General features: G+C 46.6%; 1 protein-coding gene across 1 annotated transcript in view; it reads left to right on the top strand.

Annotated features, from left to right (window-relative positions):
• LOC6597322 (dopamine D2-like receptor) overlaps window positions 1-21,453 on the top strand; it is a 52,457-nt gene that overhangs the window by 14,225 nt on the left and 16,779 nt on the right. The window contains exons 2-4 of the mRNA XM_002022474.2: window positions 4,102-4,185; window positions 16,699-17,939; window positions 18,346-18,536. Of these exons, the coding sequence (XP_002022510.1) occupies window positions 16,859-17,939; window positions 18,346-18,536 (1,272 nt within the window). The 5' untranslated portion in view covers window positions 4,102-4,185; window positions 16,699-16,858. The remainder of the gene's footprint in view (window positions 1-4,101; window positions 4,186-16,698; window positions 17,940-18,345; window positions 18,537-21,453) is intronic.

The raw sequence follows: 21,453 nt of genomic DNA, 5'->3' as shown, positions 1-21,453 counted from the left end.
GCTGCTGCTCCTGCTCCTACTGCTGCCTGCACTGGCCGAACATTCAATTATGAGGCTGGCCTGAAAGCTTAGAATCTCTGTCTCTGCTTCCTTCTCTGTCTCTAGCTCATCTGCCATTAGCATTTCGAATGCCAAACATGACAGAGAGACATAGAAGGAGATGGAGAGAGAGCGAGAGCGAAAGCGAGAGATCTCTCATCGGGCAGCAAACTTTTGCCATTTGCCTGCGAGCAGCAGCAGCAGCAAACGACAAACGACAAAGGGCACAGCAAACAGCAAACAGGGAAACTTTTGCCATCATATATCTTGTCAGGGACCGATATGTGCGAGTGCTGCATATATTATAGCTATCTCTTTTTCCTCCCCTTTGCCATATCTGTCTTCCTCTTTCTCTCATTCTTTGGAAAACTGCGTGGCTGGTCAAGTAAATGAGTTTTCCTGTGGCTTTTTCACTTTTGTGTCTGCGTGTGTGTGTTTGTTCTTTGGTTAGACTTTGCCATTTGACAGATCAAAGACCAACTAATACACAAGTACACACACACACACATAGAGACACATAGAACCACACACGGACATGGATCGGATGCTGGAAAGGAAATTGATATTTAATTAAAGTTCCATAGCTCTTGCTGGGAGTTTTCTTATTCTATTATTTGATTTTCACCTTTTTTGCCTCTTGCCTTGTCTTCTGTTTTTCCATTCGAGTCCAGCCAATTTGCTGTCAAAAGCAAGTTGAAACTCGCATAATGCCGATATGATGCTATGGTAATAAAAAAGGACTTTAGAATATTTGCTTGCTCCCTTTCATCAGAGAATGCATGGAGTTCCCTCCAGAAATAAACACAGATGGGAATAGCTTTTGCTGCTTCCTTATAGCTCTGATAGATCAATAGAGCATTGATGGACTGCTGGACCCTATTAGCATTTTTCTGTTGAAGGATGGAATCTAGGCAATCGAAGCAGCTCCATGGAAAGCTTAACTCAAAGCGAAACTCTTTAAGATTGCACTTAAATCTGTTCAACGGCACTAGGAAAATCCAAGGCTCATACATAGGTGCTCTTGAAGCTGCTGGAGGAGCTACACAAGAGTCTACAGAAGCAACCAGAGTAGATACTGCTTCTGGAGAGGCCTCAGATGGAGCTGACGGAGGAACGCTCTGCGTTCAGGAGCCTATCTGGGGCAGGAGCTGGTCGCGGAAGCTGGAGACAAACTTTATGACTTTTATCTACGCGCAAGTTTCGAACCACCCAAATGAGTCGAAGAGTCGAGGCACCACCCTCCACCTCACCCAGTACCAACAAAAAACAAACCCCTCCTCCCATCAGTTTGAGTTTTTAAACACGGGCCCACGGCCAAATGCATAAATATTTTCATCCCCGCCATCACCCCCACCATTACTCTCACCTTCACCATCACTCGCATCCACTGCCACCCGCTGTCCGTATCCGTGTCAGTGTCCGTGTCCGCCTCCGTTTCCTACTCTGCCGCGTGAAAAACTGAAACATGGCCATTTTTCATATAAATTTATTTGGGAGGCTGGTCGTGTTTTTTGGCTAAAAGGAGGGGTGGCATGCTCGACATTTGCATATTTGCAGCAAAGCAGCGCAAGGCAACGCAACGCAAAAGTGTCATAAAAACTCTACAGTTGAAAGAAATGAAGTCAAACAGCAGCAACAGGGGGACTGCGCAGAGAGCGAGCGATGGGTGGACCGGCACACAGTCTGGACAGATAAATATATAGGCAATAAAAATGTTCTACGAGTACAACAGCAACTGCCACGACGACGGTCAGGACAGCCTAGAAAACCGAGGAGTGGACAGAAAGCGGACGATGACGATGACGATGACGAGGACGAGGACCAGCCAAAACTCGAAACTTGGAAAAGTTTCAGCGATAAAGCCCATAAAGGGCATGGGTCTCTGGGGGAGTTGTTCCAATTTGTAGTATCCTGGAAGCACTGGAAAATCATCAAATCATTGCTTCTCGATAATGTAATGATCAGTTCTAAAGATAAAGAATCTTATCTTATCTGATCAAGACCTTCTGTTTCACTATGTTCTTTGCGATAGTCAAAGGCTTGCGGAATTGACGAACAGTGCAGCCAAAACAAAGTCCGTAATATTTTTACACAATCATCAACGTAACGCCAAAATCGATGGCTCCGTGCCATCATCACTTCCATCATCAAATCCATCCGAAACGTTTATTTGCGAAATGGAAATCTGTGATAAATAAGCACCAGTTGTTGTCCGCTATTCGGTATTCCCTTTTTTGTGTCCGCTGTCCGCTGTGTGTACGTATATTTTCATTCTGTTGGCAATGTTTTGTTAAATCATTTTTGTTGCATTTTCTATTTGGTCTTTTTTCCTGGATTTTTGCATAATGAAATTGGGAAACGACACACAAAGTGAGACGCGATGCCGACATCATCGAGTTACAAATTCGTTTACGTTTCTCGACTCCAGGCCCAGTTATGGCGCTCTCTTTATCGCTTGCCGATGAGCAACGGCAGCCCAGGGTTTTCGTATGTTTTTCTCACTCAATTTTTCTCGCTTTTTTTTATCCACTTTTTGTGTATGTATAGGGGCTTTGTTTTTCGTGGCAGATTGCGTCAGATATTAAATTTATTTACGCGAAATTCGCACTTCGGGCGCTCTCATATTGCACAAGGACCAGGACAGGACAACGTTCAGCAGCAGCAACAGTGGAACCAATAGAGAAATTGGGAAGATGAGAAGTGGCTCTGGTAGGCCACAGATACTCCTCGGATACGACTACTCTGGCTTAGACGGGGAGCGTCTTTTTCTCGGGAATTTCTTCAATGACAGCCAAATGATATAGAGCCAAAGTTTGTCTTTACAGAAATAGCAAAGAGCTCCCCCAATTCGCTATAAATATCCGTCTTTCATAAACAGCCGAGACTTTTCAGAGTCTGCTATAAATATCCTCTCCGCCTTTCAGAGGCTCAAAAGTTTCGCTCACTCTGTCAGCCATTACGGATGGCCCAAGAAAAGAATTTTGAATTCTAAATTCGAAATTCTGAATGAAGTTAGCCTAATTTGATTTCCTTTGGCATAATAATCCAATCCAATGGTGAAAAATAATGCATAAATCAAAGATTTCTGCGAGGACTGAGTGTTTTAAGAAAAGTGAATGCTAAACTGATTGGATCCTGACTCTTATCTCTCCTATCGCATTTCCAACCTATTAAGAGGCTCACAGAAGGTAACCCTAAGCAAAGGAAAAGCGGTTCCCTTCTATTTTTCTCCGATTTGTCGACTTTTTCATGCTATTCGACCATTTCTTGGTGGTGTTGCGTCCACGCGGATTGCAAACCAGCATCCATGGAAAGCGGGATTATGTTTCAATTAGGCAATGGCCGAGACCCCAACCAAAAGAGCTCAGGGATGGGATCAGACTTGTTAGTCGCTTTCGACGCTATAGCAGCTGTACCTAGCACCAGCCCCTTGCCCCAGCCCCAGCCCCAGCCCCAGCCCGAGCCCAAGCCCACCACCGAAGTCGTGGATCATCCATTGAGCTCCCCAAAAAAAAAAGAGGAGTTAAAGATTCATGGGCTGAAATTAATTGGTTGGGGCTGTACGACATCGGAATTTAAATGTTTCCATTGGATCGCTTAATTTATGACTGCCACGGGCTGCATCAAATATTTAAAAACCGACAAAAACTCGAAACGGCGAATATGATATGCATAAATACGCGTACGACGACGAGAATATCCATGCCGGGACATGCAGGATGTACAGCATGCCACATGGTGGGGCATAAAAAACGAAACCAGCAAATGGGAGGAGCTGGAGCTAAAGCTTATGCTGGAGCTCCACAGGGTAGTGCAACACATGGGCATAAAATCTAAGAACAAGTTGAGCTTGAAGTGACGTGAGTAGCTCTCTCTTCCCCACCAGCTGTCAGTCCCCATCCCCATCCCCATCCCAGACCTCCTCCTGGGGGAGGGAACGTGGAAGCCTGTCAGAGCAGGCTTTAGTGGAAAGTGCCTGTCAGATCTGTTTGCAATTTTTATGATGACTGCCCGGACTGCCATAAACTGAAGAATTCCATTTGCTTGTTGCTCTCTTTGCAGACTAAATACTTTGGCATTACTTACTTGGATTCGATAGAGGGAACAGCGTCGATACTGAGTGCCGACCACGGACAATAGGATTCGGTAAGAAAACAACTTAAGTATTCAAGGAATCCTTGGGCATCCTTTTGATAGCCGCAGAGCCGCCGCCTCGGAGGAGCAGATAGAAGGATGGACGGATGAATGAATGGGTTCTGACCGGCGGCCAATGTTCCGTGGGGGTTAATTAAAATACGGAATACACTTTGACAAAATGCCATTTAATCTACTCAGAAAAGCAGAAAACCCGAAAAAAGCATCCGGCAAATTAATTATGCGCATATTTGTGGCCTCACCAACAACGCCATCGACAACGAGAACAACGACATCGAAAAAAAAAAGAGAATATCAGTCGAAAAAGAAAAGGGAAATCAAAATAACAAGGAAAAGAACAGGAAAAAGAACAGGGAAAAGAAAAAGGTTCATTGTGATTTGCATTTTCCTGCTGCTCTCGTCTGCCATTTATGACAGATTTCTGTTAAAGGTCCTCCCACACCCCCCCGCCGAAAAGCCCGAAACACCGAAACCCCGCTGCCAGGCAACCGTCTAATGCGATGGGCGGTGGGTGTTGGGTGTTGGACGATAAGAGATGCCCCAGGGCGGGGCCCTGGCACCCCCCATCTATTAATTACAACAACAATCTACTACTAATCAGCTGCCACCAGAAGAGGAAGGAAGCGAGTGGCAGAGGCAGAGGCAGAGGCAGTGGCAGGGGCAGAGGCTAAGGTCGGGATTAAATCGTCTTCGGTGTTAAATGAGCCGCTGAGTCGCATAAATTCCCAAATGGTGACTGTACTTTTTGGTTCGAAAAAAGGTAGTATCAGGCGGCCGTGGTGAAAAGGGGGATTGAAGTACGAGGAAGGGCTTTGCCAGATGGGAACATAGAATCGTAAGAGGATGATTATGAATTTCAAGTATTGCATATATATTCACTGCAGAAGAAGGAGCTTCAGGTGTTAAATAAGTGTCAAACAAAATGGTATTTTAGTTATTTATTGAGTGCCAATTAGTTGTGCACTGCTGAATGCTGTATAATACTTGAGTACTGCCCTAATGTTCTTAAAGTCAATTTATTTACAAGTAAACAGTTCAAGCCCGCCCGCTCTCCTACACACATCAATAATAATAACAAGGCAGCCTCTTTTCCGCCCCATCTTTACCTCCCCCCGAGAATATATCAATTAGCTGATGCCTTATTAATTCACAACTCAATTCCATTTACTCGATTCAATAAACGAGAGTCGAGTCGAGTACTTACATATAGCCGTAGCCGTACCGATATCAAATATTGATGTTGCGTTAATTGCCTCGCTGGATGCGTGGTAGATCGGCTGGCTTCTGCATTATTAAATCAGCTTGAGCAACTAATCAAACTTATGCAATTATCGCCGCTGCTTATTCAATCTAATGCGAATTTATCTGCAAGGCTGGCAGTCAACCAGCAGAACAACCAGAACAATGGCTAAAGCAATACTGCGAGAACAACAACAAAGCAACACTAAATCCGACAGCAAAAAACTCCAATTAAATTCGGAGCCCCCACACCACACCACACCGCCCCGCCCCACCCCAAGGGGGGAAACTGTACGCTCTGCCAAACGAGCGGTTTTTGGGTAGGTGGTTTTTTGGTGCAAAAACCATACAAATGATTCTTGTACGCAGCATACTGTAAGGGGATGGGGTGTTCATTTTCATTTTCATTCTCCACACTTTGCCGCACTTTTCCCACTCGATGAAATGAAATGAAATTTGCACAAAAATCTCTAATTGCATTTTTTTTGTTGCCGTTTCCGCTGCTGTTGTTAAATGGAAAATGTTGTGCATACTTTGGCCAACAAATTTGGATTTCAGTTTGCAGAGCGGATCAACGGAGTAGCATGTACCGCACATAATTGAAGATAAACATGCGCAGAAATACAGCTACTATACAGGATGGATATGCCTCATAATGCTAATGAACAGCCCTATAACAGCTTATAAAATACCACTTATAACACTTGTACATCTACGTACATCAAGTACATCTACGAGTAGTACTCGTACTCGTATTTGTGGCTTGTTAGCGGAAGTTTTACATTTGTTGTAAAATGGGATTTCATTATAAATGAATTATAAATTCATCATGGAACCGTCAGCATATGCAAATATCTACTACTGTATTGCTTTATATGTATGACTAGTTTTCTTCTAAATCCTATTCTTGACAGAATCTGGAAGCACTTATTCCACTTGGAAGCACATCCATGAATCAGCTTCTTACAGCAGAACTCGTCAAATGTGGTTGTGGTCATAGAACAGGGCGATTGAATAGCAGTCGTATGGAAGTCATTGAAAATGGCTTTTAAAATGTATAAATTTGCGGAAGAAAGATATATTTGAGAGTGTTAAACAATTTGCTACTCAATTTCGGTATCAAAAGAATTGTATAGCAGCCTTCCAGTACTCGTATTTGAACAGCATCCAAATTCTCACCGAAATGATTCAATTGCTGGCAGGACGGCAGAATGGCAGGAGCACTCTCCTCAGTGCCACGTACCATACAAATGCAAATTCGCATACAAGTCGATAGATGTTGGTAGATGGAGCAAAAGCAGAGAGATTCCGCCAGAGTTGGGCGGTGGAAAAAAAGCGCGAAATTAATATTTGAGTACGCTTGGACAACGGACAGAAGACGGAGAACGTAGGACGTAGGACGTAGGACGGAGGGCGGAGGACTTTGGTCCGCGGCAATAATAATAATAATAACTCACACAAATAAATATTGAAATGGAAAAATCGCTGGCCATATCAATGCTGCTACAGGCTGGGGGCGCAGTGCGGCTGGACGGGGTAGCACAGTGGGCCGTGTACGGGCCGAAAAATGAAAAGAGAGCTGAGGGAAATAAACAAAGCCAAAATGAAATGAACTGTAATCAATTCTGAGTTCGAGAGAAGAGACCCTGGAAGAGCGAGAGCCAGTTCGAGATGTGGCAGCAACGATAATATCCCAAGCAATTTATGGTCAGGTCCTTCCGCCCTGAACAGCCAAGCCAATTATTAACATTTTTGCTGGAAAAAAAAACAACAAGTCGAAAAGAATAAATATGTAGGTATATAAATATAAATGAAATAAAACTTGACCCGAACCGCAAAGGTAAACGAGAAATATTAACCTTCGGGGTTGGGTGTCGGGGTTTGGGCAAGGCAGGTGGAACATGGCCCATACCATATCCAGAGAGAAAGAATATATATAATATAATATTTTTGCTTTGACCAGCCTGCTGTTAGCACACTTACGTTTTCTTATTTTTTTGTTCCTCTCTTTGGGCGTTTCTCTTCTTTTTTTGATGGTTTTTTTTTTTTTAATTTTTAATGCCTTTTGTAAAAGTTCTTTTCGTCCGTGTTTTGTTCGTTTTTTGCTTTTTAACGATTCAACTTTTTGTTGGCTTTGGCGTGGCATGGCCGATTTTTCTTTTTAATTTGGCATCGCCAGTGAAATTTATGAAATTTCGTACAGTTGCCGATACCAGTGGGAGTGGGAGTCTGGGAGCGGTAGAGCTCCTCTTCATCCTCGTTCTCTTTCTCGTTCTCGTTCTCGTTCTAGCTCTCGTCCCGCTCTTGGTGCAGCTGCAGAAATCTGAATAATAATAACCAAACGAAAAGTATCTTGTGGTCTGTGGCTTTTTCTGCATTTCTATGCACCAACTGGTAATTAATTTCCACGTTCAACACTGCCCAGTGCCCAGAGCCTATATACATGCATATGTACATAGTGCATGTATATATTACGTGTATATATGTATATCTTCCGGGCAGGTGGAGAAGTCCTGGCGTACAGTCGCCTTGTGCGGCGCGTTTTTGGCAGGGGTATGCCGCAGCAGCAGCAGCACACTTTATCAATTTTATGTCGACTATAATTGCATTAAATTGAGTTGCTGCACTTCTCTCTCTCTCTCTCTCTCTCTCTGTGTAACACAGCTCTTCCTGGTCGGATAGTATGTTCATATATTGTCCATATATTTACATGACCATATTAAAAATATTCCGGCAAATGGACAGCAGCAGCCTGCAGTCGTAGTTACAGGTCGACTAGAAGATACCCTGGTGCAGTTTTTGGACTCGATTCTGCACAGCATTCTGCGATATATTAACGAAAAGTTGTAAAGCGGTTTTCCTTGGTGACCATTGCCGGATAAGCCAGACAGACTCTCATTAAAGCAATCAGAGGAGAAACGCAAAGGAGAATTCCAAGACTCCGGTTTAAAGAATGGGATGATGCCCAGAAGGCTGTTCTCACAAACACACACACACACAGTCAGAGGCAGGAAATGAAATTATTGATTCAGGAACAAGGTGGAAGAGAGAGAGAGAGAGAGAGAGAGAGAGAGGGAGAGAGACAGAGGGAGACATCAGCACAGACATTGAGGGACATGACACCGTATGAAAATCTGACAACAGACGAGGAAATAAGAAATTGAATGCCTCGACATGCTTGAACGCGTCAACTGGAACATGAAAATGAAAGGCAGACACACACACACAAACACACGCAAGCATCCAAAGAGTGGGGCACGCCACACACTCACGAATTATTCCCACAAAATCCCAGGAAGAACCAATGCAGCTGATGCCCGCTGCCAGGAGTCGTTGTCGTTCTGTACTCTTCTGTTCCATTGGCTTCTGTGGCTTTTGGACTGTTGCACGTTTCCTGCCGTGCCTGGTATGACTGGTGGCAGGGGGTGGCAGGAGGCGTGCCACACACATCAAATGACAAACGAGTTGCCGCTGCATTATTGAATTAAACGTGAAGACGACACACGCACACAGCTGTATCTTGTATCTTGTATATGTCCAGAGTTTTGCGGGTATGTGTATCCGTACACTGAGAAAAAAAAACAGTATCAAAATTAAGCAGGAAGCTACTCATTTTCATACATTTCAGACCTTGGAGTATCTTAAGATTCATGCGCAAGTCCGAGATACAAGATACAAGATCGAATAAGTTTGTTGCCATTTTCGCTCAGTGCATCCGTCTGTGTGTGTGTGTGTGTGCGTATCCATATATTTAATGAGCAAGGCGGTCCGGCAATTTATTGGCCATTGTATTTGGCCATGGGCTGTACTTCAGCATACGTTGGGATTGCAGATTGGACAGCCTTTTCCCAATCCTCCCTCTCCTGTTCTCCCTGCGGGTCCTACTGCTCCTGCTGCTGCTGCTCCTGTTCCTTCCACTCAGCGAGGGAGCGATGCGATACCCCTCTGCCAGTTTCTCTGCCAGTCGGCCTCTGTCAGTTATCTGTTGGCAGCCTTCTGGAACTGCCTCCAGCTGTCTCTCGCTCTCTGGACCATCGGCAATTTCAGTGTTAGCCGGCAGTTGCTTTGACTAATTTGCGCCTGATAACTGGGCCGACGGCAGACGACGCACGGCGCTCGACTATTGCCCGTATTCAAATGAATTTTGCTTGCCGTCATCGCCTAGTGCTGCCTGGTGCTCGTTTTGGTCCTCGTTCTGGTGCTGGCCGTTGTCGAGCGGCGTCATAACGGTCTATTTAATTGTAGCCAATACACAGGCTCTGGCTCTAGCTCTAGCTCTGGCTCTGGCTCTGGCTCTGGCAGAGCTTTAGGCCCATGTTTTTGTAGCCTTCTAATGAAGTTGAGCCGCAGTGGAGGAGCAAGAAAACAAAACGCAAAAAAAAAGAGGAGGGTCCTCCTTTCTGAACTGAAAAAGACGCACACGGAGGGGATTGGGGTTTGGGGTTTGGGGATTGGGGATTGGAGCGGCCAACAGTCATGGGGTCTAGGCGAACAGCAGTTGCCTAGGACCCTCATTTATTTTCACTTTAATCAAAGTGTATGGCAACGAGGCAGCCACGATGACGGGGCAGGACGAGGATTGGCGTCCGCTTCCACAGATCCCAGATGGTGGCAAAGGGGAGGAGTCGCAGGATGATGAAGGATGCTGAGCAAATTTAGCTTCGCATGCCGAAAAGAATTCAAAAGCGTAAAATAACAAAGACTCAACGAGCATGGAGCGACGAGCGACGACAGGGTGAAAAGTAAAACAACGGAACCAGGGAATGATACGAGTATAGTCGCAATTCCGACCAAAAGATACCCGCTAATTGGGAACCATCTGTACGAGTGTTGGCTAGGAAGCGGATACCACAGACAAGTGCTATATACATTTTTAATGGGCATCAATCATGGAATTCGTCTGCAATAGTCTTCGAAATAAAGGTGTTCCCACAGACAAACAGGTAGTTTTCTTCTGTCTTTTCCACAAGTACGAGTACCTATGTTATGTTCGAGCACAGTATAGCCCCGAACAAGTACCAGGTATAATAGAGCCGAAACCGAAAATATTGGCTGAGAAAGAAGATGACTGGCTGGCAAAAGACGAGTATGAAGAGTAGCAGAAGTAGAAGAAATGTGAAAGGAGGGCTGCAGACGGTGAAGTGGGAGCAAGTGAAGCCGAAAGTAGTCGTACTTTATGGCATCACTGCGTTACACGTTATCCTTTCAAGCCACGGACGTTGCCAGGGACAGGAGACAGAACTAGACAAAAGCAAAACCAACAGAGATTGGACAGAGTCTCCGTCCCGCTGCCATGCTCTCCTGAGCCACCCGCTAAATGGGAAAAGTAAGCTAATTAGTTAATGAAAGATATTCGCCTTTTGTTCGAGTGCCGCAGAGTCCTGCAGGATGCCACACTGAGCGAAATGGGTGCCTGAGATACTCTCCGTCGTTTTACGCCGACAAAAAGATTTTGTTCCTTTTGGGAACTCGCGGAAAGTTCGTGCGAGAATTAACAGCCCTCCCCAACGAATATTGCATAATTGCGAAACTACGCACCACTCATGCCACTCATGCCACACGGCCATTTATAAGCCACAAAAAGGAAAAACGTTGCTGCTTTTGGGCGGAGTCCGATAGCGTATTGGAAGTCGCAACGCCATTCGCCATTCGCTGTGTGTAGGCGTGTGGGCTCCTGTAATATATGTAAAGTGTAGACCCCGCTCCGGTCTGGCTTGGCCTGGAGGCTCTGCCCCTGCTTTCCTCTCCCTGCGGCACCCTTTACGGCCGGCGTCAATTGTGAGCGGCCTTTGTTTGGCAATTTCGCTGCTCATTTTGTGTTCTGTTCTCTTTCTTTCGCGCCGCTCGGTTCTGCCACTTTCTTTGTGCCCTGCTGCATAATTCTGCTCACCCAGAGGCTCCCCTGCCATGTGCCCCAGTGCCCCTGCCCCCTGCCCCATGCCCCGTACCAGCCCTGTGCGGCACTTTGTTGCTCTTTTTGGTCCGTGGTCAGCGGCCCATGGAACTCAGCTCTGCTCTGCTCTGCACCCTTTTGTGATGCAAAATCGTTTTGCTTGAATAAATCATGAGCTTAAAGCGGTTGCCCGAAGCTAACTTTAAAGTATGCTAACCTTCTGTCCCTAGCACTGCTGGATGAACATGAACCCATCATTCCCCCCAATAATGAAGTGTAATTTGATTTTGCCCTCCGCCAATCGGAAGGCGGAGGGCGGGTAGCAGCTTGTTATTGTCTAACATATGTTTAATATTCAATCTAAATAATCACCTACCTCAAAATGGTAAAAGAAAGGAAGATGTATGGTAATAATTGGAATTATCAGCAGCAAATCTTTTAGATTGAAGATTATGAATCGATAATATATAAATTTGAATAGGATATCAATCAAAAGGTTCAGGCTAAGGTTCAGGTTTAGGGTTTACTCCGAGGGTAGAGAGAATGCTCAAGAATCACTTTTGAAAACCATCCACTTCTCTCTTTAGCCACTTTTAGGCCTTTTCCCTGTCCAAATTCAACTTTCGAACGAATTATAATCCCATAAAGACTCCGTAATCTCTTCTTTCGGCCGTCGAGTGTTTCGAGTCCTTGGTCCAGAACTTAGTGTGTTGTACTGTCCTTTATTGCTGAGATTGCTGGAGCTGGGTGAATGTTGGTTTTTATTTCTTCCCTGCTTCTCTTTTTCGAAGGGAACCACTCCTTCTGGTCAATTTGGACTCACTTTACTTTTTCTGCATCAGAAAAGAAATTCATTGGAAAGAAAGAAATAACAGAACATGACAGCCTCCGTCCGTCTGTCCCCATTCTACCATTCTCTCATTCTCCCATTCCCACATTCACCCATTGGTGGGGTGTATGCCGAGCCTCGCAGAAAATTGAGCATGCAATTTGGCTTTTCTTTTCAATAATTTTCCATTAGACAAGAATACGAGCCACACAAAAAAATAAGTATAAAAGAAATAACTACCAGAGGAAGAGGGAAAATCCAATGCGTTGGCATAAAAAAGGGGCAACCATTGGCCAGGCTGTGTAAATGATGATAATAGGGAACGGGGCGGGGACTGGGGATGATTGCAAGGGGTGGATGACTTGCACACACAGATACACACACACACACACACACCTCTGGCTATATCCCCTGAATATACATATGTATATACGAGTATGTATAAATATAGCAGCGATGCGAACGACAACGACATCGACATCGACGTGGAAGTGGACGTGGACGTGAATGTGGCTGTGCCTGTGCCTGTGGCTATGGGCGACGTCGACGACGGCGACACTTCTGGTTCAGTGAAGCATAAGAAATTCTCGAATGAATCGCTCTGTTGACGCTTGAGTAGACTTGAAGCGATAAGCGGTTTTTGTCCTATATACAAAAATATATCTAGTCGCGCCTCCCTTTGTCAACCAACCCCAGCAGAGCCAAAGCCCCACCTGCCGTCGAAACGAACCACCCATTCGACCCATCGTTTAAAGAAAGCCAACAAATGTCAGAATCTTCAACCATATACAAATTGATCGGAAAGCTGATCCCACATGGGATCATCTCTTTTGACACTTTTGGAGGATCTCCAGTCGAGAATCCGTTGCATAAAATATATAAAAAGATTAAAGATATCTTCTCCGAAGCTATTTTTCTCTTACTTGCTTAAGAAAAGAGTGTTCCTGACGCCACACCACGTTCCACGTTGCGTATACGTGGTTCTGCGACAGGCATAGCTCATACGCCCCGTTGGCACATCCGTGTGCATTAACTCCTTGCCCCCGTTCGTCTCCCTTCCCCAGACACGGCACGGCTGTGGACTGGCTCTAATGGAATTAATCAAATGTCATGCTGATGTCGCAAAACTGCAAAAACTTCCTATGACTGTGGCTGTGACTGTGGCTGTGACTGTGTCTCCGACTGCGGCTATGTCTGCGCATGTATTTGTTTCTGTCTCTGTGTTTGCGTCTGTTCCTGTCGGTGATGTTGCTCCTGTGTTCATTGACACTGGTGTCAGATGTTTAAAGTTTCGGACAGCAGAGCCGCCGCATAACTAGTTAACAAGCAATTGCCGATGGCGCTTAGTTTTGGAGAGTGATGGGGTGGTGGCGGGGGAAATATCCCTGATATGGTGCTATCCTGGCCAGGCGGCAGCATCTGTTCAATCCCGCAGGCAGCATCGACACATAGACACAGGCACATATGGACGCTCAGGAATTGGTTTTTGGTGTCGTGATTCTTTCCGCCCTTGGGGCAACATGTGTCTGTGTCGTCTTCTGAAACCAATTTTCCTCTCTCCTCATCCCTACCACTCCGTGGATGCTGTCTCTATCTCTCTGGAGCATTCCCGGTATACCCGGCATTGGCACTACACTTGAATTATGGATTATGGGCAGGGGTCAAAGTTATTAGAGATGGGCACGTGATCGGATATCCTGGAGAAAACTGCAATTATAGCGTTAGCCAAAGCTCAGGCAGGAAGCAGCACTCCTTGACCTGACCTCCGTGTGGATTCCATCAGTCATCGTGCTCTGTTCTGTTCTGCCCATCGTCGTAAAGCGAAAACTTTCGGTTGAGACGCAATGCAGAAGCCGAGCAAGAGTTACAAAAATAAGTGTGAATAAAATGTGCCCAGGGGAAGGAAGGTTTTGAACCAGCTGCAGGGGGCATTATACATACTATCCAATCCAATCCAAAGCCCAGTCCACGGCCCCATCGGCAGCCCCAGCCATGTGTGGTGACCTTGGCACCCGGCTGGGCACGAGAGCAAAAATGTTGCTGACAAACTTTCGCTCCACTTTCCACCACTCTCGCTCTCGCGCCCTACACCACTGGCGACTGGTGACTGTCGCACGCGAGCGACTCTCGACCCTCGACCCGACTCGACGATGGCGTTGGAAATAATTACACTTGCTGATTTATTGAGTGTCGTGCGGTGCGGTGCGGCGCGGTGCGGTACAGGATGGAGTAGAGTAGAGAGTGGTGCGGCGTAGAGTGATGCGGCAGTGGCTGTGGCAGTAGAGGAAATGCCGTCCCAGTGTCCGGATGTTGTTAATGAGCCACGACATTGGATTGGATTGCTCGGATTGGATTGCAGCCGCAGCGGCCACGTCATATTATAAATGCTCCAAGGTTGAGCGGGGTCAAGTGATTAGGCGTGCCCCGCAAACCCTTGGTTCCCCCTACGTTCCCTTCATTCGTTGCTTTCCTGATTTTGTATGGAATAATTGTGCTCGAACGTTTTTTGGCTAAGATTGAACACGACATTCTTAAGCGATTGATCAGGTGTAGGATCCATGGACTGCTGTAGGCTGTGGTCTAGGCACCCAAGAGTGATGGAACAATGATAAGGATGTAATAGAGCAGACACTCCAGCAGACACTCCTTTCTCTGTCTCTCTCCAATGTATACAAGAAGAGAAGCCGACCAAATGCTGTGGTTGCCCACCAATCTAGTTATACTGCTAAGCCGCTTACTCGAAGGTAGTTAAGGGTATGTTGGAATGGAATACCATCTGAAATGTATCCAGAATATATGGCTCTTAGGTCGAAAGTTTCGAATGGAGCTCCCATTCGATTTATGCATATTTCTATTAGATCGCCTGCTATACCTATTGTCGGAATATCTACTACATGTCTTTCATTTTTGTTGCTGCCTGGTCTTGGGGGGTGTGGGCTCCTGGCACAGGAAATGACACTCACCAAGTTCCCAGCCATCTCTCCAACTAACCAACAACTACCGGCTCAACTCAACCGAAGTCTGAACTGAACTCTGACTGTGCTTTATGGATTGCGTGTGGCTGGCGCATATTCAAAGGCATCGCTCAGGCGAAAGTGAAATTAATTACTCGACTTGAGTCGAGTTGAGTTCCTAGGGGGTCCAAGGAGGGTTCGGTTAGGTATAGTTCGTCTCGGCCTCGACTCGACTCGGCTCGGCTCGGTTCGGTTCGGTTCAGTTGCCACTTGCTGCCGTAATTAATGAAAAAGCCAGGCATACGAACAAACGGAATGTGGATACGGACACTACCATCAGTGAAAGGGGAAAGGGGAGAGGTGAAGGGCAAGGGGAACATGCAGAATTGCGGCCTTTTTGATGGCCATTCTCCAACTTCCGCTGGCTGTCTTGGTCGTGTGCCAAAATTTGATTAGTGCAAACATGTTGGTCAATCTCTGCCTGACTGAGATCCCAGTCTGATGGTAGAAGATTCCTGATCCGGACTTGGGATTCGAGTAATGAGCGTAGCTAGCCGCTTCTCTGTGGTGGGGTTCCGATTACTTTTGAGCCATTGAAAGTTAGGTACATCTTGGGAATGAAAGAAACCCACTGGCCATACCCTGTCTCCCCGCTTGCCCCATCCTTCTGGTAGGTACTTTAGTCTCATTAGGCAACAACGAGCCATCTTTTAATTATGGCCGGCTTTAATCAGCGTCAATTGGCAAATACAAAAGCGGAAATTGCAAAATGTGTAAAGGCAAAGATAGAGCAGCGAAGCCGAGAGAGAGAGAGAGAAAGAGGGAGAGAGACAGATAGATGGGGAGAGACAGGGAGAGACAGGGGGTCAGGAAAATGAGAATCGAGGTGGGGTGGAGCGACTGGGGAGAGCAAGTGAGGCGAGAGACACAAAAACCTTTTGCTAATTTAATTAAATTACACCATTTTCGCTGTCGCTTTTTGTAGAATAATTGGCAATAAATTGATTAAAGAGTTAATTAAACATGCGGCAATGCCAGCCAACAGAATAGGGCGTGGCAAATGGGTGGGGAGGGGAAAATCAGACGGGTTAGCGCAGGGAGGGTTGGGGGCTGAGGCTGGCGTGCAAGAGCAGACGGGTAGATAATTGCATTGTCACAAAAGAACAGCCTACACGGCAGGAGGTCTTTGCCTGTGTGTCTTTGCCGCAACACAAATTTTGGCTCTGACAAAGAAATGGACCTACAGTACCTGCTATTTGGACACCAACACCACTTAAGCCTAACTGTTACAAAAAACTGTAACATTTTATGGCGGATAACCCTCACAGATAGCTCCCATTAACGATTAGTGGAGCGCTCATTATCGAGCGAATTATCGAATAATACTAGAATCTTAAACCATTTAGTTCTTTGAATGATTCAAATGTTTATTATATAGATCAATGACTACCATTATGTAATGGATTCCATTGCATCCAGCAATAATGTGTGAAGGAAATTGCTATAAACGCTACGAGTATACCCTTTCGAATCTCAACCCAAAGAAAACCATCTCTTATCTTTTATCTTCCTCTCTCTCTCCGTTGCAGTTAAAGTAAAAATGCCGCTGGCGTTGCAGTCGCAGCTCGTGGCTCTAGCCACGCCTCCGCCCCACTAAAGGTCTAGGCCCCTGACACAGTCAGAGGCGGAGGCGTCAGAAGGGGCGTGCGAGCGTCCGACGGCAACGGCAACGGCTACGGCTACGGCAAAATGGCCGCTAGCCCAGGAAATGCAACAGCAACATCGGGAGCAACAGGAGCAGCGGAAAGAGCAGCAACCACAACGGGAACAACAGCAACCACAACCACAACTACAGGCACAGGGAGAGCGTTGATGAACCACCTGCTGAACCGCTCGGCGGAGAGGAACCGCACCAATGAGGTCGATAAAGATGGAGGACTGGGGGAAGACGGCGTCGGGATTGGAGCCCCCCCGACGCCAACGGGTTACCTCCCGCTCTACGAGGACGAGACGCAGCCGGCGGCGGAGGATGATGGCTATGCCCTAATCGACGACATCAGCGACTGGCTCCTGAGCTCCGCCAGCGCAGAGAACGCCACGTCCACGTCAACGTCCACGGCAGCAGCGATGGCAACGAAAATGGGAATGGGAATGGGAACGGACACAGCCACCTCGACCACCAATGATACCCTGGGTTGGCTGAGCCTCGACCTAGGGGAAGCGTTGAACACCACGCAGCCCAGTCGGGTCAATTCCAGCATGGTGGACGAGGGGGAGGAGGAGGCGCCCGGCGACGGCCTCTACGCGCTGCGGAACTTCGTGGAGCAGCAGTTGGCCGGTGGCGAGGCCGGCACCGGTGCCGGGGAGGAAGCGGACATTGCACTGATCGACAGCGGGGAGGAGGCGGCCTTGGATAACGTAGCTGATGCGGAAACGGACTACGGTCTGTTAGGAGGCTTCGGCGATGTTGAGCTGCTTCAGCGGACGGCTACGATGGCCAAGGCGACGCTCAGAAACCGCACGACGGCGGTGTCGAGCGGAGGTGGTATGGTTGGAGGAGGAGGAGTAGACGGCCCGGCTGGTGGTGGTGGTGGAAGCTCATTTATGCTGCTTCTGGAGAACTTTAACGACTACTTTCCTAACTACAATGGCAGCACGGTTTCGGGAACAACAATAACATCAGCTGCCGCGGCAACAACACCAAGCAGCGGCAGTGGCGGCATCCTGATGGAACAGAACCTCACGGGACTGTTCCTGGACACTTATCGGATGAACTGCACCAACGAGACGCTGAACCTGACGTCCGAGTCTTGTGGCGAGCTGAGAATCGGTAAGTACTCCACTGGATTCATCCCTTATTTCTGCACTGACACTATCGTAAGGCACTCCAACGGAAGAAATGTTGTGCGGCACTGTTTAACAGCACTTGTGGGATATGCAACACTGGTTCACTTCATGATCAGGAGATTCCTTTAGGAATGTTATTCGAAATGTGGTCCAGTACTTGATCATAATATTCATGGGTTAAAAACTGCACAACGGTTTTTTACTCAACAAGAAAAATTTAAAACTCCTTTTACATTGTTACTGCTCTTCCCAACACCGTCTTCATTATTTGTATAGATTTAGGCCTGACCAACACTAACAGCTCAAAACAATTGCGGCCATTTCCCAACACTGTCCACAGGTTAAGCTGCAACTAATTTGTGCACTCCTGTACCATTTTGTCTTTGCAGTGGACCACAACTACTGGGCGCTCATCTTGATACTGTTCCCCATCCTTACCCTCTTCGGCAACATCCTGGTCATCCTGTCCGTATGCCGCGAGCGATCGCTGCAGACAGTTACGAATTACTTTATAGTTTCTTTAGCCATAGCCGATCTCCTGGTCGCCGTGGTCGTGATGCCATTTGCTGTTTACTTTCTGGTAAGTAAAACCAAAAAATTCAATTTATACGATACACTTTTATGTCTCTCTTTAAATACATACATACCATACGAGTATGTGTATGTGTATGTGTGAGTATCTGATGGCTGCATGGAAGGCGCCGGGTCGGGTCGAGTAAAGTCTGGCGGAGGGTGGCAAAATCAAAATGCAAAATTGCCAGCCATTTGCGTTTAATTTTATCAAGTGTTGGGTCATATAATAAATAAACACTCTCATAAATAACCGAGCACGATGGAGCCAGAGGCCAGACATGGAGATGTGAAAATACCAAGGACTATGGACCATAGACCATGGATCAGGGGCAAGGGAGCAGGCAACAGGCAACAGGGCACATGGTGGAGGCCAAGAGGGGCGTGGCTTTTTAGTAAATTGCGGCCATTCAAGCAATAACATTCAATTTTTGGCGCTCCCTGCATATAAATCAATGTGCGTTCCACAGAGTCCAAGAGAAGAGTGCTAGGATATGGTTAATGGGAAGGGAATTCGTCCCGAGACAAGCTCTCGTCTTGGCCCGCTTCCATTTGACTTAAGCCGACGTAGCTGTCATTCCCTATGATTGATTGTTAGATTGACGGACTCACTGACTGACAGACTGTCTGACTCTATGACTGTCTGCCACCCGCCGGCTCTGACTATTCCATCGAGAGTTGAATCCTGACTGGCTCACTGACTGACAGATTGATGGAATGGCCTTAGTCCACTGCCATTCCCAGTCTCATCCCTATCCTTAGCTCATCAGCATTCGGATTGCTGCGGTCCTGGATTAGAATATTGGCTTAGCTATGCAAATGGAGCAACATCAACATCAACAGGAACAGGATAAGCTATATCATAGGATGTCCTCTACACATGAATGGCGACCTGGCTGCTGGCTAATTGGTTGGAAGCTACTGCTGCCCTGTCCGGGGCTGCCACAATTAATTGTGTGTTTATTTGAGAGCTGGTAAATTATAAAAATTTGCAATTGCAGCTGGAGCAAGACGCAGCAACAGCCACAGCATCAGCATCAGTAGAACATACGTATTCGTAATTAAAACGCTCGAAAGTCAAATGAAATTAAAAAACAGCCACACACAGACATTTCACGGTGGCTGAGAGCAGAGGGGCAGGGGGCGCAGTGTGTCAGAGTGTCATTTGACAATAACAAATGTGGCAACTTGTCAGAGAAATGAAAACAAGAAACTCGTTCAAGCATAATTGAATGTTCGACTTAATTATTTATTTGTGCTGGCACTCCCCTTTTCTTCAAGCGCATACAGAAGATTGACTCGGGTTTAAAATTGCTAAAAATTCAGAAAATATCGAGACTCGCCCGGGACTCGTTGTCGGGTTCAAAATTTGTGCAAAAAATAACGTCTGGACTTCGTGCTTGCAGAGAATAGAATTTCATCGAAGCATTTATTCTGCCTGGTATAAAAACATTCTCAAGGATAATAGCTAAATCTTTTGATGGCTTCCGATGGACCTTTCACCTGCCTCAAGATCTGGATGAGCAACTGCCTGTTGCGGGGCTTGTTGTTGACCTTATAATGGCATGCAACCACATAGACACGGGTATTCAACTGGCGTGCACACACAGATACGCCCCACACAAATATGGTAACCGAGGCAGAGCAAATTAACTTGTCATTAAAAGCATCAAATGCGCCCTGCTCTACGCCCTCTCCTCGCCCAGCCAACAGGCCACCGTCTCGCATCTCGTATACCTGTGAAAGTGTCAGGTGTTAATTACACTCTTACCCACACCCCGGAAAGCCACCCACCCCCAAACATAGTCACACACACGCACACACACACACATGCACATGTAATGCGACGCTTGTCAGATGCAGTAGGGTGTAGGAATAGTATGTGCATGGGCTAAGGCTTTATGCTGCAACTGGAGATCTCTGGGCCTTTCTTTCTATGATTTAGCTAATTTGTCTTTTTCGGTCGTTCATTCCCTCCATATTCCATATTACATATCAATTTCTTTACTTTCTCACCCTTCAAGGGCAAAAGAGTGTAGTTTTCAATGGAGAAGCGGTAGTAGTAGCAGACAGAGAAAGAATCCCCAAGCACAAGTACAATTTATTTAACTCGGCCAAGTCTGTTGGCATTTTCACATACACTTGGGCACACACAGGCACACAGAAATTCACAGATACGGACACAGATACATATACAAATACAGATATAGATACAGGCACAGGAACTGGCAAACACACAAATGAAAATTGATTTAGTTAAGAGGATTTGCGTCAACAACAGCACAATACGAGTAAGTGTGCAGTAACACGGTCGTGTCGTCGGTCCAGTCCCAGTCGTGGCTGCCAGATGGAGACCGCTTGGGGACGCTTGGAGACTGGGTGACTGGAAGACTCTAGAAAATGAGAAATGCTAGAGGTTGGTCGGCGAAGGGGGGGTTGGATGCGAATGGGTGGCTGCTCGACATTGGTAACCGAAGGTGAGGAAGATTGGCAGGACTCTCTCTTCCGCCCTTACTGCCCTACTGTGTGCGTTGGCATTTGTGCTGGATAGCACTTAACTCATAAAAATGTGCGCAGCTCCGGCCCCGAGCCCCACCTTTGGGAGGAAAGCAACAAGAGAGCCGGAAAGAGATGCCAACAATGGAGAATTATTGCTTATGACACAGACGAACAGACAGGCAAGTCAGCAATGGGCAATGGGCGTGGCAGGCCACATACGAGTATACGCGAATACATGTTACTCATACGCAACGTGGTACGTCATGTTGGTGGAGAGGAGAAGCGAGGCGAGGTTTTGGATGTTGTTTGGTTACACGCGGCTCGCTTTAACTCGCGGCTAAAACAAATACACAAGCATTTCGGCCCTCGTTTCTCTTCCCATGCTTTCTTCCACCACTCTGCCACTCTCTTTGGCTATCCCTTCCCTT

The sequence above is a fragment of the Drosophila persimilis genome, unplaced genomic scaffold (genome assembly GCF_003286085.1).
Source record: "Drosophila persimilis strain 14011-0111.01,24,50 unplaced genomic scaffold, DperRS2 tig00000606-arrow-arrow-pilon, whole genome shotgun sequence".
NCBI classification, from domain to species: domain Eukaryota; kingdom Metazoa; phylum Arthropoda; class Insecta; order Diptera; family Drosophilidae; genus Drosophila; species Drosophila persimilis.
The sequence above is the reverse complement of the archived record's forward strand: the minus strand, read 5'-3'. Positions and strand labels throughout refer to the sequence as shown.